General features: G+C 46.5%; 1 protein-coding gene across 2 annotated transcripts in view; it reads right to left on the minus strand.

Annotated features, from left to right (window-relative positions):
• Positions 1–26,533, minus strand: part of Arhgef37 (Rho guanine nucleotide exchange factor 37) — a 43,052-nt gene extending 16,519 nt beyond the window's left edge. The window contains exons 1-5 of one of the 2 annotated variants that reach the window (XM_006985145.4): positions 26,285–26,533; positions 13,119–13,315; positions 10,317–10,440; positions 8,292–8,439; positions 28–227 (exon numbers count right to left, since the gene is read on the minus strand). In XM_006985145.4, the coding sequence (XP_006985207.1) occupies positions 28–227; positions 8,292–8,439; positions 10,317–10,440; positions 13,119–13,304 (658 nt within the window). In that variant the 5' untranslated portion in view covers positions 13,305–13,315; positions 26,285–26,533. Of the gene's footprint in view, positions 1–27; positions 228–8,291; positions 8,440–10,316; positions 10,441–13,118; positions 13,316–26,023; positions 26,133–26,284 lie in introns of those variants that run through there. The other variant, XM_042263890.2, reaches the window with a different exon arrangement.
• Between the last annotated feature and the right edge of the window lie 1,206 nt (positions 26,534–27,739).

Consider the following 27,739-nt stretch of genomic DNA (forward strand, 5'->3'; position numbering starts at 1 on the left):
GATGCACCCCTGCACACAAGTCCTTACCCAGTTCCTTGCGCATCTTGTATTCATTGATATTGCTGTTCACATCCTGGAGGGCAGAAGTCGCTCTCTGAAGGACAGGGTGGGCACTGGCATCCATAGGTGTGTTCTCCAGGATTTTCTGCAGCAGGAGGGGGTACTTGGTAATCCTCTGCAGAGGAATTACAAGTAAGAAACTGAGACCTGAAGGTCCAGCTTGCGGCCTGAGGGAGAAGGTTGCTATTAGGTGGGTAAAAACCATCCTTTAGGGGACTAAGGGGCTTGGGGTGGTGGCCCAGGCCTTAGCTCAGTGTGTGAGGTCAGGCAGTCCACTGTCTCCCTGTGGTCCTTTCTGTAATTTACAGAGTCTAGAGACCAGGCAGACAGAGCCATTCCTGGGACTGGATTCCCGGTCTATACAAAATCTAGTGATCTATCAGCCCTATCCGCTCTCTCAGGAGCAAACATGGCTGACCACACACTCTTCCTTGGCAGGTGTTACTCAGGAGGACCCAGAGACCCTGTGTCCAGTGTCTTCTCATTCCATGGGCTACTCTTCCTGCTGGATGCTAGAGCATTCCTCCCCATGCTTCCTTGGTGACTTCATGTGGTCCTACAGCTGTTTTGTTTTGTTTTGTTTGAGACAGGGTTTCTCTGTGTAGCTTTGTGCCTTTCCTGGAACTCGCTTTGTAGACCAGGCTGGCCTTGAACTCACAGAGATCCGCCTGCCTCTGCCTCCCAAGCGCTGGGATTAAAGGCGTGCGCCACCTCCGCCCAGCGGTCCTACAGCTTTTAATGTACCCAGCCTCCATTTCCATCTCTACCTTCTCCCCAGGGCTCCAGACTCACATGTTCAACTGCCTTCAACTGTGACTTCATATTTCTACTCAGGTAACGTCCCAAGAACAACTCTCAGAGGTCATCCTCTTGATTTTTTTACTTAACAAAATAGGGTTGTTGCTTCACAGAGATTTGCGGGCCAGTGAGATGGTTCAGCAGGTAAAGGTGTTTACCACCAAGCCAGAGGACCTGGGCTCAGTCTACAAAGCTCACATGATGAAAGAGAGAACTGATTCCCACAAGTTGTCTTCTGACCTCTACATATGACATATGTATGTGTGTGTACACACACACACACACACATACACACACACATACTCATGCACTAAATAAATATAAATAAGTGAATAAGTGTAAAAATTTTAATCTAAAAATGTTTTGAAAAACCCCGGGAGCATAATTTTTAGAATATATGGGGAAAACTCACAATTTCCTTTAAACAGTTTAACATAAAAATAGATACTTATATGTTAACTCTTTCTCTTTTAAGGTGGTAGGTGTGAGAATATTCATCACATCATCCTCATTTTCTGTAAGTTTGGAATTTTTTTAAAAGATTTATTTTTATTTATTATGTATACAATGTTCTGCCTGCATGTATGTCTACAAACCAGAAGAAGGCACCAGATCTCATTACAGATGGTTGTGAGCCACCATGTGGGTGCTGGGAATTGAACTCAGGACCTCTGAAAGAGCAGTCAGTGCTCTTAACCTCTGAGCCGTCTCTCCAGCCCCAAGTTTGGAATTTTTATTAGAAAATGTTTTTTTTGGCCGGGTGGTAGTGGTGCAACCCTTTAATCCCAACACTCGGGAGGCAGAGCCAGGCAGATCTCTGTGAGTTCGAGGCCAGCCTGGTCTACAAAGTGAGTTCTAGGAAAGGCACAAAGCTACACAGAGAAACTGTCTCCAAAAATAAAAAAATAAGTAAAAATAAGTGAAAAAAAATTTTTAAAACATTGTGAGGAATGGCTTTAATGCGCAGGTGACCACCAGATTCCTACTGCTGGGTGTCTGGGGTTTCATCAGGATTCCCCAGGTCAAGGGCAACTGGGGAGCAGCTCCAGCAGGCATATAGAATTCCAGCCCCTAACTGTCTCAGTGTGCTTCCTACAAGCCCCACAAATGCTCCTAGGGGCCAGCCGCCAGAACCCTATAATGGAGCCCTCAATTCCTTTCTAAGGGAAAACCTTCAGACCAAATGCTCTGGAAAGAAACTGCTCAGAGACTAAGAATAGACATGGCAGGTGGGAGCCCCAGGGTGGCAGCGGGTGGACTGTGCCTGCACTGTCCATCTGCTCTCCCCGAGGGTGTCCTGAGCTCAGATAACTGTGGGCAGGCATTTCGGAAACTCCATTCTATGCTGACAATCCATGGGAAAGAGCCAGCTGCCTCCCAGGCACAACTGTCACCATAGTATAAATCAGAGGCCGAGGGGTCCTTAGAGAGATGACTGCATTTTTTTTTCTAACATTATCAAGGAGCCAGTACAAAATGCCACTCACATTCTTAAAGTAACTTGGAGGAAAACTGTATGCAGCCTCTCAGATAGAGGATAAGGACGGCGCAATAGCCCCTGCAAGGCTGGGGGAGCGTGACAGAAGAGGGCCTCTTACGTTCTCATGGGAGCGTCACTGGCTGAGATCTTGGACAGTTGGGCAATTTTTGAAATACACAAATCCTTTGCTCTACCAACCCCAGCCTACACAACATCTACCCACAGAAATCTTGGCTCAAGCAAACAAGGATAGAGGTAAGCTATTCAGCAACTCTATGATTGCATAAATAAAGATCTAACAGTAAAAGAATGGGTGGGTAGAGTCTGTGTGAGCTGTCCTGGAAGGACCATGGAAGAATTTTTCACACTGTCGTGAGACAATATTTACAGCAACCATTAAATGAAAGTTCTAGAATAGCATAGGAGTCTCTTTAAAAATAACAACACCCCTCCAGCTGCTTCTCTCCCTGCCTCTGCATCCCTCTGTCTGTAACTCTACAGAAGAAAACTGAACAGAGGCTGGTAACCCCTCAGCCAATGGAAAACAGACTTCACGTATTTGAGTATGATTTGAATATGACTTTCATATTTAAAATAAATACAGCTAGCTGATAACGGAAAACAGAGGTGATTTGCCTTCTGCAAACACTGCTGCACCAGGCAGCCTTCTACAACTTCGGCTCCCAGTGCTGAGCGGCCTCTGCCGAGCCTCCTTTCCCACCCACTCTGTGAAAGGTCCTTCCCAATACAGCGCTCCCTGCCTAGTCTGTGTTTCTGTCTTAAAGCGCGGGCTACCCCGACTGCTAATCCACACAAAGGTGAAAAGGCGTCAGTCCGCATTCTAAAATCACAGAGAATCTTGAGCACTGTCTTAATTTTCTACTACTTCAACAAAACACCACGACCAAGGCAAATTACGGGATAAAAATAATAATAATTTGGGGCTCACAGGTGTAGAGCGTTAGAACAATGAATGGCAATGGCAGCAGGAAGAGCCTGAGAGCTCACATCTTGATCCGCAAGTTGGAGGCAAAGAGAGAAAGCTAACTGGGAATGGCAATGCCCTGCATACAGACCTGTGCTAGGGAGAGTGGCTTGGGATCTCACGTGTCTTTCTAAACACTCCGCGCCTGAACAGGGGGCCCCAAAATGTGCTGTGATTTCCAGAACGGAATACTTCTGGGACTCCAGACTCTGTCCAGTCACACACTGGGCAGACCTCTGACGCAGCCTTTTTATATGTGAGACTCGGGCTATTGGCGAGGATAGCATCCGTTCCCATTTCCCTACCTCCCAGGCGGGTGAGCCATCGTATTCTCTTTAGTGCCTCCTACACGAGGAAGTCAGGACTGCCTGCCCTGTGGGTTGCCGCCCTCGGGCACACCCCCCCTCCGCTCCTTCATTTGCTTGTTCTTCTGGAGCAGGACAGCTTCGGGACTTTCTCTTCTGACCTCCAGGCTAACTTGCTACGCAGAGAGGCAAGCTAATTTTAGAGCGCTTCCTCACAGCTTCTGGCGTTGTGGTGCCTGGGTGCCCACTGAAACCCACATGACCAGAGAATGCTTTCCTTCTCTTCCTCCTTCATATCATAGTTATTGTTATATTGACTTTTCCCTGGTTCACATACAGGTAGGGTCCATTTTCCAGGATTTATTGCCGGATAATGAATACATCTAATATCTGTTGTATAAGGAGGCTTTGGGATGGACAAGACGGAGCACTGCAGTGTGACACAGTTCCTGCCTGGCTGCGCTGACTAGAATAGCTGGGACATATTTAGTGTCCCCTGTGCCGTGTGTCTACGCTCCACCAAGTGCCGTTAGGACTCCCGCCAGACCCATAAGGAAACTGGGTTGGGGATGTGAAATGGCTCTCACTGGAAGGGGCTGAGCCAGAGCTGCCACCATGCGAGCCTGGCTCCAGACCTGCAGAAACAGGGCAAACAGCAGCCTCGCCGCCACCTCGTGATTGCTTCACGCATGGCTGGAGAGAACAGAACACGTGGGAAGCGTCCCACCTAAGTTCCTGCTGCTTTGGAAACATCAGCGGCTCTGGCCAGAGGGGACTCACATTCCTAGACACAACATACACAGACGGTTTTGCAAAGGAAAAAGGCTTCAAATGTTGCATTTCCTGCAACATTCCTTTGAAGCCCCCTCCACCCATGCTGTCCATTTCCCTAGTCCTTTCTGGACTGGCTATAAAACTGATCTCAATGGCCAAGACTTCCAATGGCTTGCCCTTCCCCTTGCTCTAGAGCCCTGTGACCATCAACAAAACAGCTGCAAGAAGCAGCCAGGCCACATGACCAGACCTGAGCTGGCTCTGGGTCTCAGATACTTGGAGGAGCCCAGCAAAATCAGCAAAGCGGACCTGCAGTTGATGGCAGATACATGGGAATGCTCAGCCAGGAGCAGAAGGCTCATTTGCTGAGCCCAGTGAAGCTGATGATATGCAAAGTGTAAGCTAAGTAAATGCCTTATTTTTAGTATTTTTGTGTTTATTTGTGCGTGCATGTATGCGGGCATGGGTGAGCCACAGCACATGTGTGTGGCCAGAGGACAGCTTGTGGGAGTCTGTAGTGTCCTTCCGCTATATTCTGAAGAGTGAACTCAGGCAGTCAGGTTTGGCGGCAGGCAAGTACCTTGTCTTCCTTAGGGTTTCTAATGCTGTGAAGAGACACCATGACCACGGCAACTCTTATAAAGGAAAAACATTCAATTAGGGTGGCTGGCTTACAGTTTCGGAGGTTTAGTCCATTGTCATCATGGTGGGACATGGCGGCATGCAGGCAGACGTGGTGCTGGAGAAGGAGCTGAGTGTCCTATATCTTACAGGCAACGGGAAGTGGTTGTCTGAGACACTGGGCAGTATCTTGAGCGTATATGAGAGCTCAAAGCCTGCCTCTACAGTGACACACTTCCTTTAACAAGACCACACCCACTTCAACAAAGCCACACCTCCTAATAGGAGCCATTTTTCTTTCAAACCACCACATGCCTTGACCCATTGAGCCACCCTACTAGCCCAGTTCATGTTGTTTTAAGATACTGTTTGGGGTGGTTATCTGACAGCCACTGACAGCAACAATCTCCTAAGGCCATGCCATGCTCCACACAGGGTCTGTTGTTTCTCTTTTCCCACAGTCTCCACTACCCTTATACTGGGCTCTAGCTTCCCGGCCTCTGTAATCTGCCTCACTCCTATAACGGCTCTGCAAAAGCCGACATTTCCGAGACCTATGAGAATTAAATATCTTTTTTTTTTTCTTTCTTTTTTTGGACATGGGTTCTTGAAAAAGAGACTCTGATAGCAGGACAGAGGTTGAGAAGTGGACGATAAGGAATGAGAAAGGCTGGCGGGGCTTCACAGGAAATGATGTCACCTGCACACACCCTCTTTTTCTCGGGCTTAAAGGAACATCTGGGGGATCTAGCTCAGTGGGAGAGCAAGCACAAGGCCTAGCAAGCATAAGACCCTGGGTTCCGGCGTCAGCTCTGGGGGAAAAAAAAAAAAAAAAAAAAAAGCAAAACATTTACTGGCCAGGTGGTGGTGGTGGCGGTGGTGGTGGCGGCGGCGGCGGCCACACCTTTAATCCCAGCACTCAGGAGGCAGAGCCAGGCACAGCCTGGGCTACCAAGTGAGTTCCAGGAAAGGCACAAAGCTACACAGAGAAACCCTGTCTCAAAAAACCAAAAAAAAAAAAAGAAAAAAGAAAAAAAAAGGAACACCTGAGGAAGGTACCGATGACCCCTCCGTCCTCCCTCCTCCAGCCTGGTTTCTAAAAACTGACCATCAATTACCACTTGGCAAGCTTTTAAAATGTTGTTTGGAGGTTTGTGGTTGTTTCTGGGGTTTCATTGTTATTGATTTTGTAGTATTTTGTTTTGTTTATAAAAAGGGTCTTACTATGTAACCCTGGCTGGCCTGGAACTCTCTATGGAACCAAACTCACAGAGATCCTCTTGCCTCTGCATCCTGAGTACTGGGATTAAAAGTGTGTGCCAACATACCCAGACAAGTTTTGATTTTATGAGATATGGTCTTGCTATGTAGCCCAGGTGGGCCTTGAACTCACAGCAATCCTCCTGCTTTGGCTTCTTACAAAAACAAAACAAAACAAAAAAACCCAACCCTCTAGATGAGGAGTTAGAGGCAACCAATGTCTGCCAAGAGAGGAAGAATCAGACTCCTCCAGGTGTGAGCCCCTGCTGGGTTGTCCAGTCCCAAGAGGTTAGCCCTCATTTATACACATGATCTCAGCTCATATCCATATGAGCAACACTAAATACATTCAGCAGGATATATATGTGTATATGTATTGTATACATATATTATTATTATCTACATGCATATTATTGTTATCTAAACATATATTAGCCAGGCGGTGGTGGCACACGCCTTTAATCCCAGCACTCGGGAGGCAGAACTCTGTGAGTTCGAGGCCAGCCTGGGCTACAGAGTGAGTTCCATGACAGGTTCCAAAGCTACACAGAGAAACTGTCTTGAAAAAACCAAACCAAACCAACATATATTACTGTTACATGTATGTAACATACATATGTAACATATGTGTGTGTGTGTATATATATATAACAATAATAATTAAAGAAGAAGAGGTCATGAGTTTGAAAGGGAGTTAAATGGGACCCAGAAGGAGCTGAAGGCAGGGGAGGGTGGGGTGAAATGATGCAAATACAACACTCATGTATGAAATTATCAAAAAATGTAATTTTTTAAAGGACTACTAAATTTGTGATAGAAGGGGAAAAGGTCAGATGAGAACCAACAATAAATAAATCAAATAAACAATGAGGAATCTGATTTGTTTTGTTTGGGTTTTAGTTTTTTGTCTTTTTTTCAAGATAGAGTTGCTCTGTATATCCCTGGCTGTCTTGGAACTCACTCTGTAGACCAGGCTGGCCTCAAACTCATAGAGATCCACCTGGCTCTGCCTCCTGAGTGCTGGGATTAAAGGTGTGCGCCACCACCGCCCAGCTGAGAAACCTGTTTTTCACATACACACACACAAATTTTTAATATAGAAAAGGAAACAGAAAGATTCACAAGAAAATATCCATAAAGAACCCTTAAATGTCCAAAGAAATGGCCAACTTATCATAAGATAAATGCAAAATAAAACCAGACAGAGATTCTCATCCTGACCTAACCCAGGGCAAGCATCCTGAGGTTTGGTGGCGAGCACACCACTCTGGAAAGGCTGTGGGGAGACAGGCAACTGCTGTTGACAGGAACAGAAAAGGACATGACTTTCGGGGGAGGTTTCAATTATCAAAATTATCCAAACATAACTCCTTTAATCTATCCATTCCACTTCTGAAGAATGTACCTTGCAGCAGAGTAGGATGACTGCAGAGCCTGAAAAAAACGCGGTAGCCCCGCTTATAATATTGAGAGACTGGAAACAAACCAAATAACTACCCACAGACATGGGCCAAACAATTGGCATGACCACCTGGAGGAAGAGGATGCTGAGGGTCAAATGATGATGAATGACAGGTGTTTAAATGGAAGGACCTCCAAGAAAGAGATAGAAATAGCTGGCTTCCATTTAGAAGTTTAGCCAGGTGTGGTGGTGCAGGAGGCAGTGGCAGGCGAATCTCTGAGTTCAAGGCCAGCCTTGTCTACAATGCAAGTTCCAGGACAGCCAGGGCTACACAGGGAAACCCTGTCTCGAAGGGAAAATAAAAGAGAGGGAGAGAGAGAGAAAAAATAAGATTATACATTTGTAACTACTTGTAATGCATAGGAGCGTTAGAAAGATGTGGAGTCTTGCTTGAGACCATGTGAGCACTGCTTGGCACTAAAACCTTCCTGACTGCTAGGGGCCTGGCTGCTGACACAGCCCCGAGGCAGCCTGAGCAGACCCGAGCAGACCCGAGCAGACCCGAGCAGGATCCAGACTTGAGCTGTCTCTGGACATGTTACTCACATTGCTGCTTCGATGATGCTCTGGATCGTCTTCTGCAATTCCGGCTCTTCCCGGTACGCCTTGACCAGCAGCAGGGCCTGGTCGTAGTTGGCACAGTAGACCTTGTAGACTTGTTCAAACTCCTCTTGGAATGCCAGGAACAAGTTACCTGATGGCGAACAAGCAGCAAGAGTTACCAAGGGCAAGTGTGCAAGTCCCCTGCTTGGAATGGGGAGGCTGCCAGCCTGTCACTGTATACAAGCTACCTAGCCTTCCTGTTTCTGTTTTTCATCTGTTTCATAAAGTTGCTGAGTGGGTGAGTAACGGTCCAGGTTCTTTGTTTGTTTTTGTTTTTCCGAAACAGGGTTTCTCCATTTAACAGCCTTGGCTGTCCTGGAACTCACTCTGTAGCCCAGGCTGGCCTCGAACTCACAGAGATCCGTCTGCCTCTGCCTCCCAAGTGCTGGGATTAAAGGTGTGTGCCACCACCGCCAGGCTGAGTCCAGGTTCTTAAACTGTAGGTCATGACCCCCAGATGGGGGCTGGCTGCAGACCTGAAAGTGGGGTCTAGAAAAGTTGGGGGAGAGTAAAAGGTTCCCAAACACAGGGCAACCCGAGACTAATTCTGAAGCAAACCGGTAATGGCAAGGCCCAGAGTCAGGTAACCCTGGCCCAAGGACAGCCACGGACCCTGGTGTGTCTGGAACAGAGCGGGCCAGGCACGGAGGGGAGGAAACAAATGGAACACTGAGGCCAAGTCGCACGGGGCATCAGAGTAAGTGGGGCGCAGCCAGGCACTCAGCTGGTGTTCCCGTGGTGGCAGGAAGCCATGGGAGTGGCTTGAGTTGGGCTCTCACGTCAGCTTAATTTCAAGAGCAAGCACAGGAAAGGTAGAATGGTGGGGATGAACCAGACCCAGAGCAATATCCTAAAGTGTTCTGTGTCTTTATGAAACCAGTTACTTACAGGGAACAGCAGGAACAGGCTGGGAAGAATAAAGGAATGGGGCGGTACTATAGGGATAGGAGACAGAGAAGACGACTTTATTAAAAACAAGGTTCAGAGTGTGGGGGGCGCTGGAGAGTTGGCTCAGTGGTTAAGAGCAATGGCTGCTCTTCCAAGGACCCAGGTTCAACTCCCAGCACCCACATGACAGCTCACGGCTGTCTGTAATTCCAGTTTCAGGGGATCTGACACCTTCACACAGACACACATGCAGGCAAAACATGAATGTACATGAAATAAAAATAAATAAATTGGGCTGGAGAGATGGCTCAGCGGTGAAGAGCACTGGCTGCTCTACCAGAGGTCTATCTACCAGCAACCACACGGTGGCTCACAAACATCTATAGTAGGATCTGATGCCTTCTTCTGGCATAAAGGTATACATGCAGATGGAGTATTCATATCCATCAAATAAATAAATAAATCTTTTTAAAAATAAATAAATTATAAAATAATAATAATAAGGTTTGGGATAGGATAATTCTGATTCTTGGTTACCGTGGCTGCTTTTTCTATAAGCCTAACAGTGCTTATAGAAATTAGCAAAAATTAGGGGCTAGAGAGATGGCTCAGCAGTCAGGAGAACTTACTACTCTTCCAGAGACCTGGGTTCAATTCTCAGCACCCACGTGAGGGCTCACAACCATCTGTAGCTCCAGTTCCAGGAGATTCTCGACACCTTCTTCTGGCCCCCACAGGCACCAGGCACTCAAGTGGTGCACAGACATACATGCAGGCAAAATATTCATACATACAAAAAATAAAAATAAAAATAAATCAGTACCATACTGAGACTAAACCAGGAGGCACTGTGGTTTCAACGCATCCTCCCAAGTTCGTGTGTTAAAAGCTTCATCTTGAGGGAGAGCTGAGTAGGCTGCTGAGAGGATCAGACACCCCGCCAGGGCCCTGCTGCCTCTGGCATGCCCCAATTCCCCCTTTGCTGCTTTTCCCTGGAGCTCCAGCCAGCTCTGCAGCAAGCTCAAGCTAAGGGCAAAGCTGAGGGAAAGTAAGGCAGGGATCCCGGGGCCCTTTGCTTACCAATCAGGTCCGCCTGGTCCTCTTCCTTGCAGGCTGTTTCCTGCAGCCCCTGAAGGAATCTGCTGCTCACTTGGATGATGTCATCCATGTTTGAGAACAGGACATCCAGATCTCCTGGTGGCAGCTGGAAGCAAGAAAAATGCTATGGGCAGAGACTGGACGTCTGATGGGGGTGCTTTAGGGAACAGTCCTGAGCACTCGCGCTATCTGGGATCCTACTGCTGCTCTTGGGAAGACTGACTGCCCAATGCAATGTTTGGAAAGATTTGGGCATCTTGTAAGTCAGTTCTCCTCGGTAGTCTACAAGAAAAGGAGAGACATCAAGTCCAGCATGGAAGGAAAGCTGATGGGGGTGGGGGTGGGGGTGGTTTGGGGTTGTGATTTGAATGTGAAATGTTCCCTGGAGGCTCATGTGTTTAAACACTTCTTCCCCAGCTGGGGGCATTATTTGGAAAGGCTATGGAACCTTTAGAAGGTAAGCCTTGCTGGAGCAAGTAGGTTAGTTAATGGAGACAGACTTGAAGGTTTTATGGCCTGCTTCCTACTTTTTTTTTTTTTTTTTTTGCCTATCCAGTAGCTCATTTAATCCATCACTTTCTGCTCTTGCAGAGGACCCAGGTTCCCAGCACCAACATGGTGGCTCATGACCACCTGTAACTCTGGCTCCTGGGAATCCCACGTCTTTTCTGGCCTCCGCAGGCACCAGGGATACACAGGGAATAATACACAAACAAAGTAAACATCTTGTATAATATTAGAGGGTTCAGCCTTAATATTATACATCTCAGGGGCTCAGGAGAGAGAACTACTAATGGCGAGGACTATTTTTGGGAAATAGAATCTCAGCACACCGAGCTCTATAGTCCACTTGCTTTAATTCCTCTGGGATATCATCCTACATACACAGCTTCAGTTCTGTTCTCGTGCCTAGCTCCTTTCTTGCCTGATTTCTCTCTATATTTATCTATTGTTCCCTCTAAGTTCTATCTTAATTCTCTTGTCTTAATTCTGCCTCATCTAGGTCCTTTTCACCTTGTTCTTACCCAGCTAGGACTTCCTCATCTTTCATCTTGTCCACACATACTCTCTGGTCAAAATCCTCCTTGTTCCTCCCCGTTCTCTGTCTCTCTGTCCTCCACATGCCCTGGGAGTCCCGGTATATATACATTTACAAGCAGTAATCCCTTGGCAGTGCAAAGCCAGGCTTCCAGGGTCAAACAGAAGGGTGATTTGAATCACATAAAGGGGCAATAACTGTTAATTATCATTTGCAACCCCAAAAGGGAAGTGACCAATGGGGAAATGAATCAACTAAAGGCTAAATTCGGGTAATATCTAAGAAGAGGGATCTCATTGCTCAACTATAACCTTAAATGTGATTGGTAGAAAATATTAAGAATCAATGGGAGAAAATAAAACTGCCTTTTTTTCCCCCTGTGGCTCCTATCTGTCCGAGCTATCTGCTATTTTTCTGCAGGGTGGGGGAAAATGTGCTTGGTCACTGGGAAACCTGAGTACAGCTAATTGTCTCTGGTGATAGTCAAAGGGAGAACTGGAATTAGAGGTAAGATTTGGGAAAGGAGCCGGGCGGTAGTAGTGCATGCCTTTAACCCCAGCACTTGGGAGGCAGAGCCAGGCGGTTCTCTGTGAGTTCGAGGCCAGCCTGGTCTCCAAAGCGAGTTCCAGGAAAGGCACAAAGCTACACAGAGAAACCCTGTCTTGAGAAAAAAAAAAAAAAAAAAAGATTTGGGAAAGGAGAAAGTTAGGCTTAATTGGCACATCTGCCAGGCCTTCTCAAACGGTAGCCTGGACGCTTAAGTCTGTTCTTAGAGAGTACAGAGGTATCTCTGATAAGGTACTTTCTCCAACTGGGGATGGACCTGGCTGGCTGGATGCTACCAATGATGATAATTACAGGGAGGCTTGAACTGGGGTTCTGGCTGAGCATAGCTGTTAGTGCACAGGTTATCTAAATACTCCTAGAAGTGGTTAGGTAAGGAGTTAGTGGTCTATAAGAAGGGAGGGACTGAGCTAAATTGTGTAAAGCTATTACTTAACGTCCACCTGACGTACGTGGTGTCTCCTTGTGGGATTTACCTTAAATCAGGAGACTTGCATGTGGGCTGTTATTACTGAAAGTGGCTAAGGGAGATATCTGATTCCAGAGAGAGCCTTTCCTGAAGCTGTTCTCCAAATACCTTGGGTGTGTTTGTCCAGAGAGTGATCAGTCCACACTGTTAGCTCTTTTTAGGGAAAAATCAACTGGGAAAACTATGAAGGCACACATGATTTTCATAACATAATACAGCTGATATATAACAAGCCAAATAACACCAAAAACTCCTTGTAATTTGGCTTCCTCTGAAGGAAATCCTTGATCCCTCCAGGTAGTGACTTTGTCATAACCAGCTGAGTTCTTATGATATATTCCTGCAGCCCACAGCACATACATATAAAAATAAATCTTTAAAAAAAAAACCCTATAAAAATCGAGTTACAAAGCATACAACAATGATATTTTCATAATGTTTTAAGTAAGTTTATGATTTTATGTTGGGCTGTGTTCACAGCTATCCTTGGCCTCAAATGGCCAATAGGCTATAAGTTGGACATATATAAGTCATTCAAGGGCTTGCTGAAGGCTGCATGGACAATAAATAAAGTCCTGGGGCTTATATCCAGGCTTGCCAGGCTCCTGCCTACCAAGGGTCCTTTCCAACAATCCCGCCCAGGAATAATAGAGATCTTAGAGGCAGCCACACCTGCTCCTATAAAGACAGGTGGTAGGGTCTGCATCAGTACCTGCTGTAGGCGGCTCCTGATGTCAGAGGTGCAGAGTCGGAGCATGTGCAAGTAGGAGAACTCTGTGTCAATGAGCTCCCTGATGGCCAGCTTCTGATGGAGCAGTGATCTGTCCTCAGAGCTCCTGCCCTCCGGCTCAGGACTCTCCGACCTGGAGGAGGGCTCATCTGCTTCGGAGTCAGCCATGTTCACAGGTTCTAGGGAAAACAAACCAAACCATTCACTTGTAAGGTAGGTCTCCTCATTACCTCTCCTGGGAACTGCTGCCCCTAACTTGAAGACTACTCATCATGTGGGCTGAAACATCATTAGCTGCAAACAGAGTCAATGAACTGTTGGCATTTGTGGGCAGTGTCTCGACAATACGAGAGGATAAACAAACAGCTCGGGTTGTTGCTGACATTTGAAATTCATTTCCCAGGACTCAGGCAACGTGCTTTCCTGAAATTTCTTTTATTTTTTTTCCCCCAGTTTGACCCAGAATCATTTATTCATCATTTATTCGTTTTAAAAATATATTATGCTGGGTTCATAAGGCCATGCCCATGCAGATATAAACATGTATTCTAATCACATTTCCTCCTCGTAACTGTTAGGATTCTGCCCCCCACTCCAGCTGCATGACTGCATATGCCAGTTCAGGAGCTAAGCAAGGGAGCTTGTATCAGTGCACGCTAGTGATTACGTGCGTGAGGCGTGGTTATGCAATCAGTAATCAGCAATCAGCGCATGCATGGCATAGCTCCATAAGCCTACCTGAGCATGTGCTCGGGAATCCTTAAAAAGCCAGACACAGGTTCCCCCTCCTCTCTGCTCTGTTCTCTCCTGCCCCCACTATCTCTCTCTCTTTCCCTCTCTCCACTCTCTCTCTCTGCGCGTGCTTCTTCTCCAGGTTTGGTTCTTTTATCCACCCCAACCCCACAATAAAGCTCTGATACTGGGTTTTGTCGTGGCTCATGACCTTTCCTCACGGTAACCAGCGCCTCTTATCATTTTAAACAGTAATAAGTATCTTGTCTTTCCCTTTGTACCTATGGGAAACCTAAGACCCATGAGTGAGCGAATGCCCATGATGCCTGTCTTTCTGAGACCCACCTAACGTGAGAGCCCCAAGTGCATTCATTTTCCCACAGACGTCACAACTCCATTCTTCCTTAGGGCTAAAAAGAAACCCTATTGTATCTAAGCCATGCCAGCCCTCAGTTGGTGGGCGTGTAGCTTCTTTCCATAACCTAGCTACCACGAAAAGTGCCGCAGTAAACCCTGGTGTGCACGGATCTCTGGGAGGTGCTGACTCCGAGTATTGTGGGTGAATGCCCAGGAGTGGCGGAGCTGTTGACCTAGATTTCTTTTGGATCAGCTAAGTCCTCTTCCCTTTGTTCCCCATGGTTCCTGGCTCCCATTCTCAGTCACAACATAAAGCCCATGGCCGGGTGATTTTCTTTCTTTTCTTTTTTTTTTTTTGGTTTTTCAAGACAGGGTCTCCATGTAGTTCTGATTGTCCTAGAACACATTATGAAGACTGGACTGACCTCAAACTCAGAGATCCACTTGCCTCTGCCTCCTGAGTGCTGGGATTAAAGGCTTAAGACACCACGCCCAGCTTTGCCAGGTGGTTTTCAAAGGTTCCAGGACCATTTTCTGAATGGAGACCTCTCTTCACTGTCCAGGATGTGATTCCGGGTTAAAGTCCCCGAAGCAAGCTGTGTTCATGGCATTCATTCCCTGATGCCCACAGCATTCATGGCTCCCTCCTGCTCAGCCTCACTCTCTCCTCCAGCCAGAAAGAAGGCAGTGCTTGTCTATACCCCTGTGCTTCTACACCTGCTGTGCCCCCCACCCCACCCCTGCCCGCCAAGCCACCGCCCTTCAGCATGTCTCCTTTCTAAGCACATTCCTGATCCTCACCCTTTGAGTCTCTGAAATTCCTCCCTATTCATTGTCTCTAGATTTTAAAACTATATAAATGGGGCAATCATATGAACAAGACGACCTGAAAAACCTTTCCACTACCAAACACTTAGAGATGCCAAAAACAGATGTAGCTTTAACTGCAGGGCAGGGCTTACAAAAGCATGGGAGAAATCTCCGGGGATCGAAATCAGAGCAGGGGTGAGTGAGCTGCTGCCATTGTGGTCCCCAGTGGAGGGGGACAAGGAAATCATGGAGGCCCATCTCAGCCAACCCGGGACTTAGCAGGAAACAAGTTCCTTCCGTGAAATGATGAGGAGTCCAGGGGGAGAATTCACCCACCAAAGAAAGAAATCCAGAAAGAGAAAGCTGGAGAATATTGATTGACATACTGGAGAGGAGCCAAAGGAATCCTCAGGGGGGCGGGGATACTAGAGTTGACAGCTGGCTCCATCCAGTCAGGGCTAGAGAAGTTCGGAAGGTTCGAAAATATCTTGGGAACAGGTTTATTGCATTAGTATTGAATTTGGTATTTAATTGGGGGCATTTACACAGACAAGCCATAAAAAAAACTAAGAAACCACTAAAATCAAAACATTTTATAGCAATTTTGTGCAGAAGAGACAAGAGAATCTTGTCCCATTTCTGGAGGGAGAAATATTGTGCACATAGAGCTTGTGCCTGAACAGGCTTCCCGGGCTTCCCCTTCGGTGTATTCTCAATGGCTCCTGTCTTGTTCTCTCCAGTCATATCTTGACATAGCTATTAAAGTCAGATAGCTTCCCAGTCTGGGGCCTCCATGTCAGGTTAAAACTATGACCAAATACACCTGCGGAGATCTTCTCCTGTTGATCCATTGGCACTTTACTTCAGAAGACTCAAGTATCACACCTTCCGAGGGGAATGTGAAAGCTGTCAGGCCTGGGGACAAATGCTTTTTGGCCAACTTCTCAGCCCAAGTTACATTTTTATAACCTTGATGCAAACTGCAAATTAACCGGAAAAGTGAAATTTTTCAATTTTTCTGTAAATTAACAATAAAAAAACAACAACTTATGAGCTGGATCTGTAGTTCAAATTCACATGCAGTGACAAGAAACAGAGGACCAGTGAGCAGGTGTCTCAGTGGGTAAAGGCCCTGGTTGCCAAGTCTGAAGACGGAAGTTCCGTCCCCAGGACACGTATCGTGAAAGAAGGGAACCGGTTCTTACAAGATATCCTCTAACTTCCACGTGCACGCAATAAACACATGTACTTTTTAAATGATAAAAAGAAACACGAGGAGAAGTGACCTGGGCCCTTTATACAATGTCTCACACGGTCAGCTGCAAAACCATACACAACACAGCTACCAGTCTAGTCTCTGACGTTGACAGAGCCAAGATCTAGAACATTCCACCACAAGTACCCTTCATCTGCCTTTTCCTCGTGGCTCCAACTCCTCCTGGGTACAATACTCTGGAAAATAACTTCTAAGTTTCTTTTAAAATGAGACATCTACTTATTAACCCCTCCCCCCCACGCACCAGGTACCTAACCCCGAGAAAATAAGTGTAGATCCATCCAAAAATCTGCATGTGAATACACTCATAGAGCTTTATTTGCAGTATCAGTGACTGAAGACAATAAAAATGCCCTGTAACAGCTGAACGATTGGGCAAACTGGTACATCAGGTACCGCTGAATGACCAGAAATGAACACCAATGAACTACTGATGCATGGCATTGGCTTGGTCGGCTCTCAAGAAAATGGCACTGTTAAAAACAACCTAAGCCAGGCGGTGGTGGCGCATGCCTTTAATCCCAGCACTCGGGAGGCAGAGCCAGGCGGATCTCTGTGAGTTCGAGGCCAGCCTGGGCTACCAAGTGAGCTCCAGGGAAGGCGCAAAGCTACGCAGAGAAACATTGTCTTGAAAAACCAAAAAAAAAAAAAAAAAAAAAAAAACCTAGCAGGTCACTGTACTCGGTGATTCCACCTAATGACACAGGGAATGACAGAGAGAGAGGACAGATTCGTGGCTGCCTGGCTAGGGACAGGGCTAGAAGGCAAGTGAATGGGACTACCACAAACACGAAGGAGCGTTATGCAGTGGGGGAAGAGTCTGTATCCAAGTTGAGGTGGAGGTAATGCAATCCATCACACGATAAAATGGTGTGCAGGGGCTGGAGAGGTGGCTCAGCGGTTAAGAGCACTGGCTGTTCTTACAGAGGACCTGGGTTCAATTCCCAGCACCCACATGGCAGCTCACAACTGGTGTGCAGGGGCTGGAGAGGTGGCTCAGCGGTTAAGAGCACTGGCTGTTCTTACAGAGGACCTGGGTTCAATTCCCAGCACCCACATGGCAGCTCACAACTGTCCGTAACTTCAGTTCCAGGGAATCTTGACACCCTCACACAGACATGCATGTAGGCAAAACACCAATGCAAACAAAATAAAAATCAATCGATAAAGTGGTGTGGAATAATCATACTTTTTTTTTCCTTTTCAAGACAAGGTTACTCTGTGTGTAGCCCTGGGTAACCTGGAACTAGTTCTGTACTCCAGGCTGGCCTCAGACTCACGGACAGCCACCTGCCTCTGCCTCCTGAGTACTGGGATTAAAGGTGTGTTTGACCACCGCCTGGCTTCATATACAATATTATACTAATGCTCATTTCCTGACTTGAGTATTTCACAGCGTTCAAATGAGACATAGCCACTAGATAAGCACAGGGATGGAGGGCCAGAGGGCTCAGTGGGTAAAGGTACTTGCCACCAAGCCTGATGACCCGAGTTCAGTTTCCAAGAATAAAGAAAAAGCATGAGACCTAAAGTCTGAGAGTACGGGATGGCTCACGTGAGGCTGTCCAGGGTGAAGGTTAGGAGCCATGATAGTAAAAGACCCTACTGAGGAATAAAGGGAGTGAACACCTATAAGAACAATCAATAGTGGCCAGGTGGGGACCCTGGCTAAAGGGCATGGTTGATGAGATCCCTGTAGCTGTCAGAAGTCACATCCTATACTAGAAGCTTCCACTCTCAAACTCAGAAGGGTCTGAGACTGAAAAAAATCACACAATTACCCTGTTATGACTATCAAGTGTTTTCCTGTGTGTGTGTGTGTGTGTGTGTGTGTGTCTGTGTGTGTGTGTGTGTGTGTACACAGGCACACGCAGGTAGAGAGGTCAAAGGACAACCTCGGCTGTCAGTCCCTGCCTTCCACCTCGTTTGAGGCAGGGTCTCTGTTGTTGGATACTAGGCCCTGTACACCAGGCTACCTGACCCTTGAGCTTCCAAAGAGTCTCCGGTCTCCACCTTCCATCCACCACAGAGGTGCCGGCATTCCCAGTGAATGCCGTTCCAGCTTCTTGAGTGGGTTCTGGGGGTCAAATTGAGGCCACTGGGCTTGATGAAGGCGAAGCCAGTGCCCTTACCTGATGAACCATCTCTGAAATCCCACTACTAAAACTGTTCTTAAGATTCACGCTCTGTCCCCGGCAGCAGAGGGTCAACAGAAAACAAACTGGAAGGCATCTTTGGAGGTTCCTTGTCTCATAATCCCATGTCGGGGCTTCTCCTTTTTCTCTCTTTCTCTTTAAATTTATCTTATTTTTAATTCCTATTTTATTTATATTTTTTTCTCTCTTCTTACTCCTCAGGTCCTTTGTGTATACATTATGGCTTGTGGTTTAGTGTTTTTGTGGGATTCCTGAGTGTATGAATGAGCCCTTTCCCTATCGTGTGCTTGTTTGGTCCTATTCCAATGTATTAGTAGTTTTTCTTTTTTTCTTATTATGTTCTACTTTATTGCAGTATATTTTATTAGTATCCCTTAGAAGCTTGTTTGTTTTCTAAAGAGAGACAGGAAGGGGGTGGATCCGGATGGGAGGGGAGGTGGAGAAGAACTGGGAGGAACAGAGGGAGGGGAAATTGTAATCAAGATACATCATATGAGAGAAAAAAAAATCTATTTTCAATAAAAGAGAAAAATATTTGTACTCCCAAACAGGCACATGACTTGATGGTTCCTGCTCTGTCTTCTTGATCCTAAAAATGATTGTGTGAGAGGGGACCGTTGAAGGCTTGGAGACCAGGCCTGGATCCAAGAAAACCTAATTTCAAAAAAAAAAAAATTTAAGGCTTTTTGAGTCAGGGTCTCATGTCGCCCAGGCTGACTTGAGCTCCCACACAGCCACTCTTGACCTGGACTTCTTGGCCCTCCCTCCCATCTCCCCCTCCCAAGTATCAGGATTACAGGTGCTGCTCTACCGTGCCCAGCTGCTGATTTGAAATTTTGATTCTGTGATCAATTTGCTGGCTTTCCCAGCATGCTTATCTAACCGTCCTTATTAGGTTCTCAGAAGATTTCATCAGAGAATGTCTAGTAGAGTACCTGGAACATAATAAGCTCTTGTCTGTTTTTTTGGTTTTGGGGGGAAGGGGTTTGCTACTATTTTTGGTTAAACTAGAAAACTAGTTATTATCATTGGCCAAGCAGATGAAAAGTTATATAAAGGTATTTGCTGATTGATTTAGTTGTAACCATTTAAATTCAGGTAAATAGAGTCAGAACTGCTACTCATGACTAAAATGATAATCGTCATCATTATCATCATCATCATCACTGGTAATAAGAACTATGAGCTATAACCTGAAATTGCAGCTATTGCCTCAAAAATCGAACTGAGAGATTGAGAGAGACTGAGTGCTGGGGATGTAATTCAATCCAGTCATAATGGAGACTGATTCTTTTTTTGGGTGGTATTGTCACAAGAGCTAATATATTTTTCTTCTCTACCTCCACCTTGGCTTAAGGCACTCTGAATTGGATTTCTGCCACTTGATTAAAATGAATGGTTTTTTAGCCCTTGGAAGGAAGCAGGTCACTGGGAGTCAGCACGGACTAATAAAAGGGTTAAGAAAAAAAAAAACAAAAAACAAAAAAAAAACAGGTCATGCCAGACTATCCTCATTCCCTTCCTGACAGTCAGCTGCATCAGTAGATCAAAGGAATGTTGTAGCCTATGTAGTCCAGCAATCTGGCCCAGCCAGGTCTTGTGATTCTCTCAGGACATCCTTAAAAACAAGAAAAAAAAAAAATGTGGTTGTGGAAGCTGGGGGAAAATGCACTGAAAGGCAGTCATGTGCACCTAAAAAATGATACAACTTGCCAAGCAAGATGTGCCTCCTGGTGCAACAGCGGTGTGACAGTTAGTGAGTGACCAACTGATTTCTGATTGCCTGTGAGGCCCGCCCCATAGGAACTAAGGCCTGGCACTGTAACCCTGTCAAAAGCCCATGGCTAGGAAGGTCATAAGCTCTAGTGGGGATCCTACTACTTTTGCTTTATTAAATAAACATGTTGTCAAACTGCCTTCTAAATGTCTACGTCTATACCCATACATCAGTGCTGTTCTCAACCTTAGCAAGAGAAGCTTCTTTCTACAGTGGGCCAAAGTGAACGCAGAGAATCATCACTGATGGCTGAGGATAAGTGACTGCTGACTCCTAAATGCGTCATCCAGATCACACTCTGCAGGGCTCAGAAGAGAGTAAGAGCTGGAGGAGGGGGAGGGGCGCTGTGAAAAGTCTGCTCTGGACAGGACGTGCCTGAATGATATGCATTCACAAACTCACAGCAGCTGGGGGCCACCCACACAAGCTCAAGACAGTCAGCATTCCATCCCCGGTCAGTCGGGGAGCGGATCATGAGGCCCCACCCTTAGAAGAATTATTGGCAGTTGTTGCCTTTTTTTCCCAGGGGTGTGGCTACTGGCAGGTTGCACATGCTCCAACAGATGGCTACATACACATGCACATGCAGGTGCAACTAACTAAACACCAAGGAGTATTAAAAAACAGGGAGGTAGCTGGGCGGTGGCGCACGCCTTTAATCCCAGCACTTGGGAGGCGGAGCCAGGCGGATCTCTGTGAGTTCGAGGCCAGCTTGGTCTACAGATTGAGATCCAGGACAGGCATCAAAACAACATGAAGAAACCCTGTCTTGAAAAACCAAAAACAAACAAACAAACAAACCCAGGGAGACATAAGTAGGAAGGGGGTTTGGGTTCTAGAGAGAGTGAAAGGGAGAGTTAGGTGCATGTATCATCAAGATACATTGTAGGCACATATGAAATGGTGAAATAGATTTTTATTTTTTAATTTTTTTTTTTTTTTTTTAGTTCTTAAAAAAAAAAAGAACTGGAAAAACTTCTTAGTTCTGTCCTATTTACCAATAGCCACTAATTCCTCCAATGTTTCCTATCTCAGGGACCATCTGAGTTCAAATTCCACCTTTCCTCCTGGAGGAGTATGACAGACTCCTAACCGGATTCATGGCAGCCATGGTCTTTCAAACGTGACAGCTAGGACTCATTTTTGAGAAATATCTTTAATAGGGGCTGGAGAGATGGATGAGCTGTTAAGAGCACTGGCTGTTCTCCCAGAGGACTTAGGTTCAATTCCCAGCACCCACAGGGCAGCTCACAACTGTCTGTAACTCTAATCCCAGGGGATAAATACCCCCTTCTTGCCTTCTCAGGACTAGGCACACACATGATGTATAGGCATACAAATAGGCAAAACACTCATACACACAAAAATAAATAAAATGTAAAAGTAGATACATCTTCAATAAAATCATAAGGGGAGACTTAGAGTTGGGCTGTATGCTCAAGGGGAGGTTTTGTGCCTAGCCTGTGCAGGGCCCTGAGTTTGATGCCCAACACACACACACACACACACACACACACACACACACACACACACACACACACACCACAGAACAGAAAACCATGATATTGATCACCTTGTTCCTCTACCTAAAAGACAGGGATTGTGAACATAGTCCACCTTACAAGCTTGGTGATCTGAGTTCAATCCCCGAAACCCATGTAATCTGTAACCCCAGCATTCTCATGTTGAGATGCAAGGTGGAGCTTGGAGAATCACCTGGAAGCTCCCAGGACAGCCAACATGGAGAAACTGTCCTGGACACACACACACACACACACACACACACACACACACACAAATAAGTATTAAAAGTCAAAAATCTAGACCAGTTTTCCTTGACTCCAATTCCCTTTCCAAGGAGTCAATCCTGTCCTCAATAACAAATGTATTTATTTGTTTTATTATGCAGTGGTTCATAAAACAAAATATAAACTTCTCCAGGGCAGGGGATCGTGTCTTATTTTTTTCATTAGCATATCACTTATTGTCTGCTCTAGAGTTAGCACAGGATATGTGTGCTGTTAATAAACTGAATAAGTGATATAGATGAACACAAAGAACCATGATGAAGTTGTCAATGACGCTGCTGCAAGCAGAGTTAGACTAGTATGACCTTATACAAGTCTTTGGTTCTTCCTGGAAGACACCGGAAAATTTGAGGTCAGAAAAGGAATAGCAATTCCCCTTGAACTTTATACAAGAGGGAACTAGATGTTATATACTCTCTATGGCTGTCTTTCTCTCAGAAAAATTACTTTGAGGTCTGACCATGCAGGAGCATGTAGTAAAACCTCACCACTCTTTACAACTGCATAATATTCTGCTATGGACGTACATGTGTTGCTATAGATATACATATGTTATGGGTATGTTTGTCTGTACAATATGATTACCAACATACTGGATAAACAACCTGTTGTTTCCTGTTACCTGACTTGTTCCTCTCTTACCACAGAGCTGGACTTAGTAGTGGAATGTTTGGGTCACATGGCAGGGTTCCTTAACTTACACGGAAATGCTAAGCTCTTTGTAAAGTCTTCTGGTTTGACATTCCCGCCAGCAGTGAGTTCATCCGCTCTGCTTCCTGGTAACCATTGGCACAGTCCATCTTTTTCCTTTCTCTGGGGTTGATAACCGTGAGTACCCTCTCAAGCACTTAACTGCTACTCATCTATTTTCTTGAACAACATCTTTAAATTTAAATTATATAGTAATTTCATTAATTAAATAAACTTATAATAAAATTATAAAATACAATTGAAAACTTAAATAGAATTTCAATGTATGATATTTAAATTCTTAATGTTTAAATTATGAAAGAGGCACTTGTTCATGACAGAAGTAAGTAAACCACACAGAAGGATGTAAAGAAGAGGGCACAGTCCTCCACACTAACCACCACCCCACAGCACACAGGTAACCACAGGGTATGAGAATCATCAGAAACACATTCATGTTAGGTACAGAACTCACCCTAGCAGGTTTTGATTCAGTGGGCTAGGCTGAAGCATCTTAGCAAATGTCTAGGAGCTTTTGATGTATGTGTTCTATAAATCATTTCTTGAGAAATTCTGTTCTACTGGGAATGGAGTAAGTGGGTCTTGGGGAGGGATGGTGGGGCACACACCAAGTTATCAAGTAAGGAGGAGACTTTTGCTGAAACGCAAAGCATATTTGCTATAGATTGTCCTCTAAAGAAAATTCAAAATGTTAGAAACCACTGTGGGGGGGAGGGGGTTGAGCAATAGTTCAGCTATTAAGAGCACTGGCTGCTCTTCCAGAGGACCTGCATTCAATCTCCAGCACCCATATGACAGTTCAAAACTAGCTTTAAAGCCAGTTCCAGGGGACCTGGTGTCCTCTTCTGGCTTCTGGGGACACTGCATACACATGGTATACAGACATACAGGCAGGCAAAACATCCATATACACAACATAATAAAATAAAAGGAAAGAGCCAGGCAGTGGTAGCGCACGCCTTTAATCCCAGCACTCGGGAGGCAGAGCAGGGCGAATCTCTGTGAGTTCGAGGCCAGCCTGAGCTACCAAGTGAGTCCCGTGAAAGGCGCAAAGCTACACAGAGAAACCCTGTCCCAAAAAACCAAAAAAATAAAATAAAATAAAAGGAAAGGAAAGAAATAACTGTGAAACAAAATCGTAGCATAAGTTACCAAAATAACCATGACGAAGAAAAAGGGACCCCCACGAGTTAAGGAAACAGTGATACAGAGGTGGGAAAGAGCAAAGACATCACACACACACACACACACACACACACACACACACACACACACACTTTCTTCTCTTTGTAAATACAGGGCAGACAGGTGGTATGGGTCTTAACCCAAGTTAAACAACAGCAGCTATTTGCCCTTTCCTGGCTCTCCTTGGAAGGCTGAAAGACAGAGAAAGGAGACCATACAGTATTTTTTTTTTTAAGAGCACGTCTTTTTATAGATCCGTGGGTCTGACCAGGCTGTGTCTTCATAATTCCAGATCCACAGATTTAAAGTTCTTCAGCCCGTCAATAAACAAGCACGAGGCTGTGGAGTGTCAACCTTGATACATGCCATGCTGCTTTGGTGACAGCACTGGGACACACCCCCTCCTCCATCGTTAAATAAAAAGCCATTGATTTGAGCTGGAGCAGAATCAACCGAGGCACTGTTTACCACGGTAATCCGCTGAGCCAAGGGAGATGCGAGCCAGCTGTTGGTGAATCCTGCACCCTGGAAGAAATTCAATGAGCCTGTGTGTCTGAACAAGAATGGTGCTGCCAGGTCCCAGTTCATGTCCTCCTTTCCTCATTTAAAAACACACCATAAGGTTCTGGCTCCACTGGAAAGAGGCAAGGGACGCCTAGGAGCCATCCTTGTCAGAATATCTGGTAGTTTCCATTTCCACTTTTGACTTTGGGTCATAGAGTGAACTGAGGGGCTGGAGAGGGGGCAAGGTTAATAATGCTTGCTGCTCTTCCAGAGGACCTGAGTTCAATTGCTCTGGCCAATGGCATACAGCTCACGACCACCTGTAATCTCGAGCTCCATGGGGATAAAAGGCATCTGACCTCAGAGAGTACCTGCCCTGACATGCACATACCCGTGCACAGGCACACACACACACATAATTAAAATAAATAGAAGTACTTAAAAAAATAAAAGTGAATGGAGTTCTTCACTGTACCCTTATTTGATGTACTCTCACCAGGGTATGAGCTGTGTTTTGCTAGTCACGATATCGTTGATTTTATTATAACTTTCATGGGTACATTTTTGTCTTTGGGGTGGTACATGTGAGTGGGGGCCAGAGGTCCTGGCAGGATGTCTTCCTTGGTCTCTCTCCACCTTATTTTATGGCAATCTCCCACTGAACCTGAAGTTCGCCTATTTGGCTAGGGTGGTCAGCCAGCAAGCCTCAGGGAGCCCTTTATCTCTGCCTGCCCCACCCCTTGGGCTGGAGTTACAGACTCTCCGAGAAGGGCCGAGCTTTTAAGTGCATCATGTTGGGGATCCTGTTTCAAGCCCCTCACGCTTGCAAGGCTTTACGAGTCGCGCGACCTCCCCAGCTCCACTTCATGTACACACTTTTTAAAGTGTCCGTGTTATTTTACTTTGGATAAAGCCCAGCTCCTTCCAGGTCGTTCCTAACTGGCACAGTCGTGTTTAACAGCATTATCAGCATCAGCCCTTCTGTTGAGCATGTACTGCGTGCCAGGTGACCAGACTTTCCACTCAAAACAACCTGGAAGGCAAGGCGCTGGGCCTGGAAAAGGGCGAACTGGGCTTTCCCAGTTCACATAGGAGGTCAGGAGGCTGCCTGCTCCGCCACCGGCTCCCTCTCTGCAGTGGAACGAGCTGTTCTCGGAAGTTCTGTCTGAACGTTCAGTGGACAGCTGTTCCTCCGGACCACTGACCTCCAGAGGACCAAGAACCAGCACCTGCGCCTGGGGTGGGCTTCTCCACCTCCAACTGGCCAGCACGCAGGAGCCACAATTCTGCCTCCTGGACCCACAGTTCTGCCTCCTGGACCCAGTTCTGATACCATTTTTCTATCGGGCCAATTCAATCAATGCATCTCGGATTTCTGATCCTTTCTTCCCTGGCCTTGCGGGTCTACTCAAAAGTGTAGTTTTTAGCCTGGATTCCTTACCGTCCTTTTGAATCTTTCCTTTGTTTTAATGAATGGCTTCTTATGAAAAGCCGCCTCACATCCAACACAAGCAACGAGATTTAAAAAAAAAAAAAGCAAAACGGTAATCGTTTGCTCTAGCCCAGCTTACCTTCCTGGACCTGTTTCCCACCCAGAAAGGGGCGCGGTGAGGCCACCTGGATCGGGTGGCTTTAGCTCCTAAGAGTTTGGAGACCCAGCACCTTGGGGTCTGGTATCCGGCCTCACCCCGCCTCTCTGCCCCCCACCTCGCGTTCCTCATCTGTCCAGCAGCTGTTTCCCCACTCCCGCCGCCCCCAACACACACACACACACAAACACACACACACCCCGCAGCCCTCCTGGCAGCATCGCGTCGCCGGGCTGGACTCACCGCGCACGCGCCGGTTGCCCTCCGGTGTCAGTCGCGCCCGCCGGGCTCCGGCTGCAGGGCCCTGGGAGGCTCCGCTGCCTGCTGTGCACGCGCAGGGCGCGCCCCCGCCTTTGTCAGTTGCCACTCTTAAGGCCAGGTTGTTTGCCGCGCGCGTTCCCTGAGTCACCCAGCAGCCGAGGGCGTGCCCCGGCCTGGCCTCTGCCGGTTGAGGGCGGGGCAGCGGCGTACCTGCCTACTCACCTGCCCGACCGCTCACAGGCACACACACACACACACACACACACACACGCACTGGGAGGACGAGCCCGCTCGTGGGCCCTCCTCCTGGGAAAGGGTCTCTGTGCGGCGACCCAAATCACTGAGCTTGAGGGCCGTGTCTTAGTTTGCATGCTATTGCTGCGATTAACACCAGGACCAAACGTAACTTGGGGAGAGGACTGAGATGTCAAGATCACAGTCCGCCCTCAAAGGAAGTCAGGGCAGGGAGCTGGCGGCAGGAACTGAAGCTGAGACCGTAGAGGAATGCTGTTGACTTGCTTTCTCCCCAGCCTGCTTTCCCCTACGACCCCGGGTTTCAAGCCTGTCACCGCCCACAGGGCTGGGCCCTAGGACAGCAATCATTCATCAAGAAAATGCTCCCACAGACTTGCCTATAGACCAATCTGATGGAGGCATTTTCGCAGTTGAGGTTCCCTTTTCCCAGATGACCTTAGTCTGTGTCAAGTCAACCAAAACCTAACCAGCTGGGACTTTTAATTGTGAGTTCCCCTATGGAACACCACTGGCTCTTGCCCCAAGGCTCTGTGCATGCAAAGCTACCAGCAGTTTCTTCTTGGACATGCTGGTATTTTATTTCATATCACACTGAGTGAGAGTCCCTTCTAGACACTGAAGACTCAGACGTTAATTCTACAGACAGGGTCCCCAGTAACCTCAGCCTCCTGTCCTAGACATTGAACTCATAGTTGGAAGTGCAAATTACTGTGAAACCACAGAACATTACCAGGCTAACCTAAGCTTGTGTGTGGAGATGGCACTTACCAGCTCTACCTAGTATTATTTATCCAAAGACAGGATCTCGCTATGGAGCCGTGGCTAACCTGGAACTCACTATGTAGACCAGGCTGGTCCCAGACTCACAGAGACCTGCCTGCCTCTCCCAAGTGCTGGGATTAAAGGTGTGTACACTACACCTGGCCCAGATTTTGGTTTTGGTTTTGTTTTAATAATGATTTCTTGAACATTTACAAAGAAATGAACATCGCCTTGCCCCTCCTGACAGCAACCCAAAGATAAAAAGAATTCTCCTTTGCTTCCTTTCTTCAATAGTAATCAATCTTTAAATTTTACCTACTGAAAAACACACTTGTCTCATTCACAATTCAAAAGCATGTTCTCAGGATTGTTTCTCATTGATCTTTGGATTTCTTCAGTACCTGGCAGACTGCCATAGAT

This window comes from Peromyscus maniculatus, chromosome 19 (genome assembly GCF_049852395.1).
Source record: "Peromyscus maniculatus bairdii isolate BWxNUB_F1_BW_parent chromosome 19, HU_Pman_BW_mat_3.1, whole genome shotgun sequence".
NCBI classification, from domain to species: domain Eukaryota; kingdom Metazoa; phylum Chordata; class Mammalia; order Rodentia; family Cricetidae; genus Peromyscus; species Peromyscus maniculatus.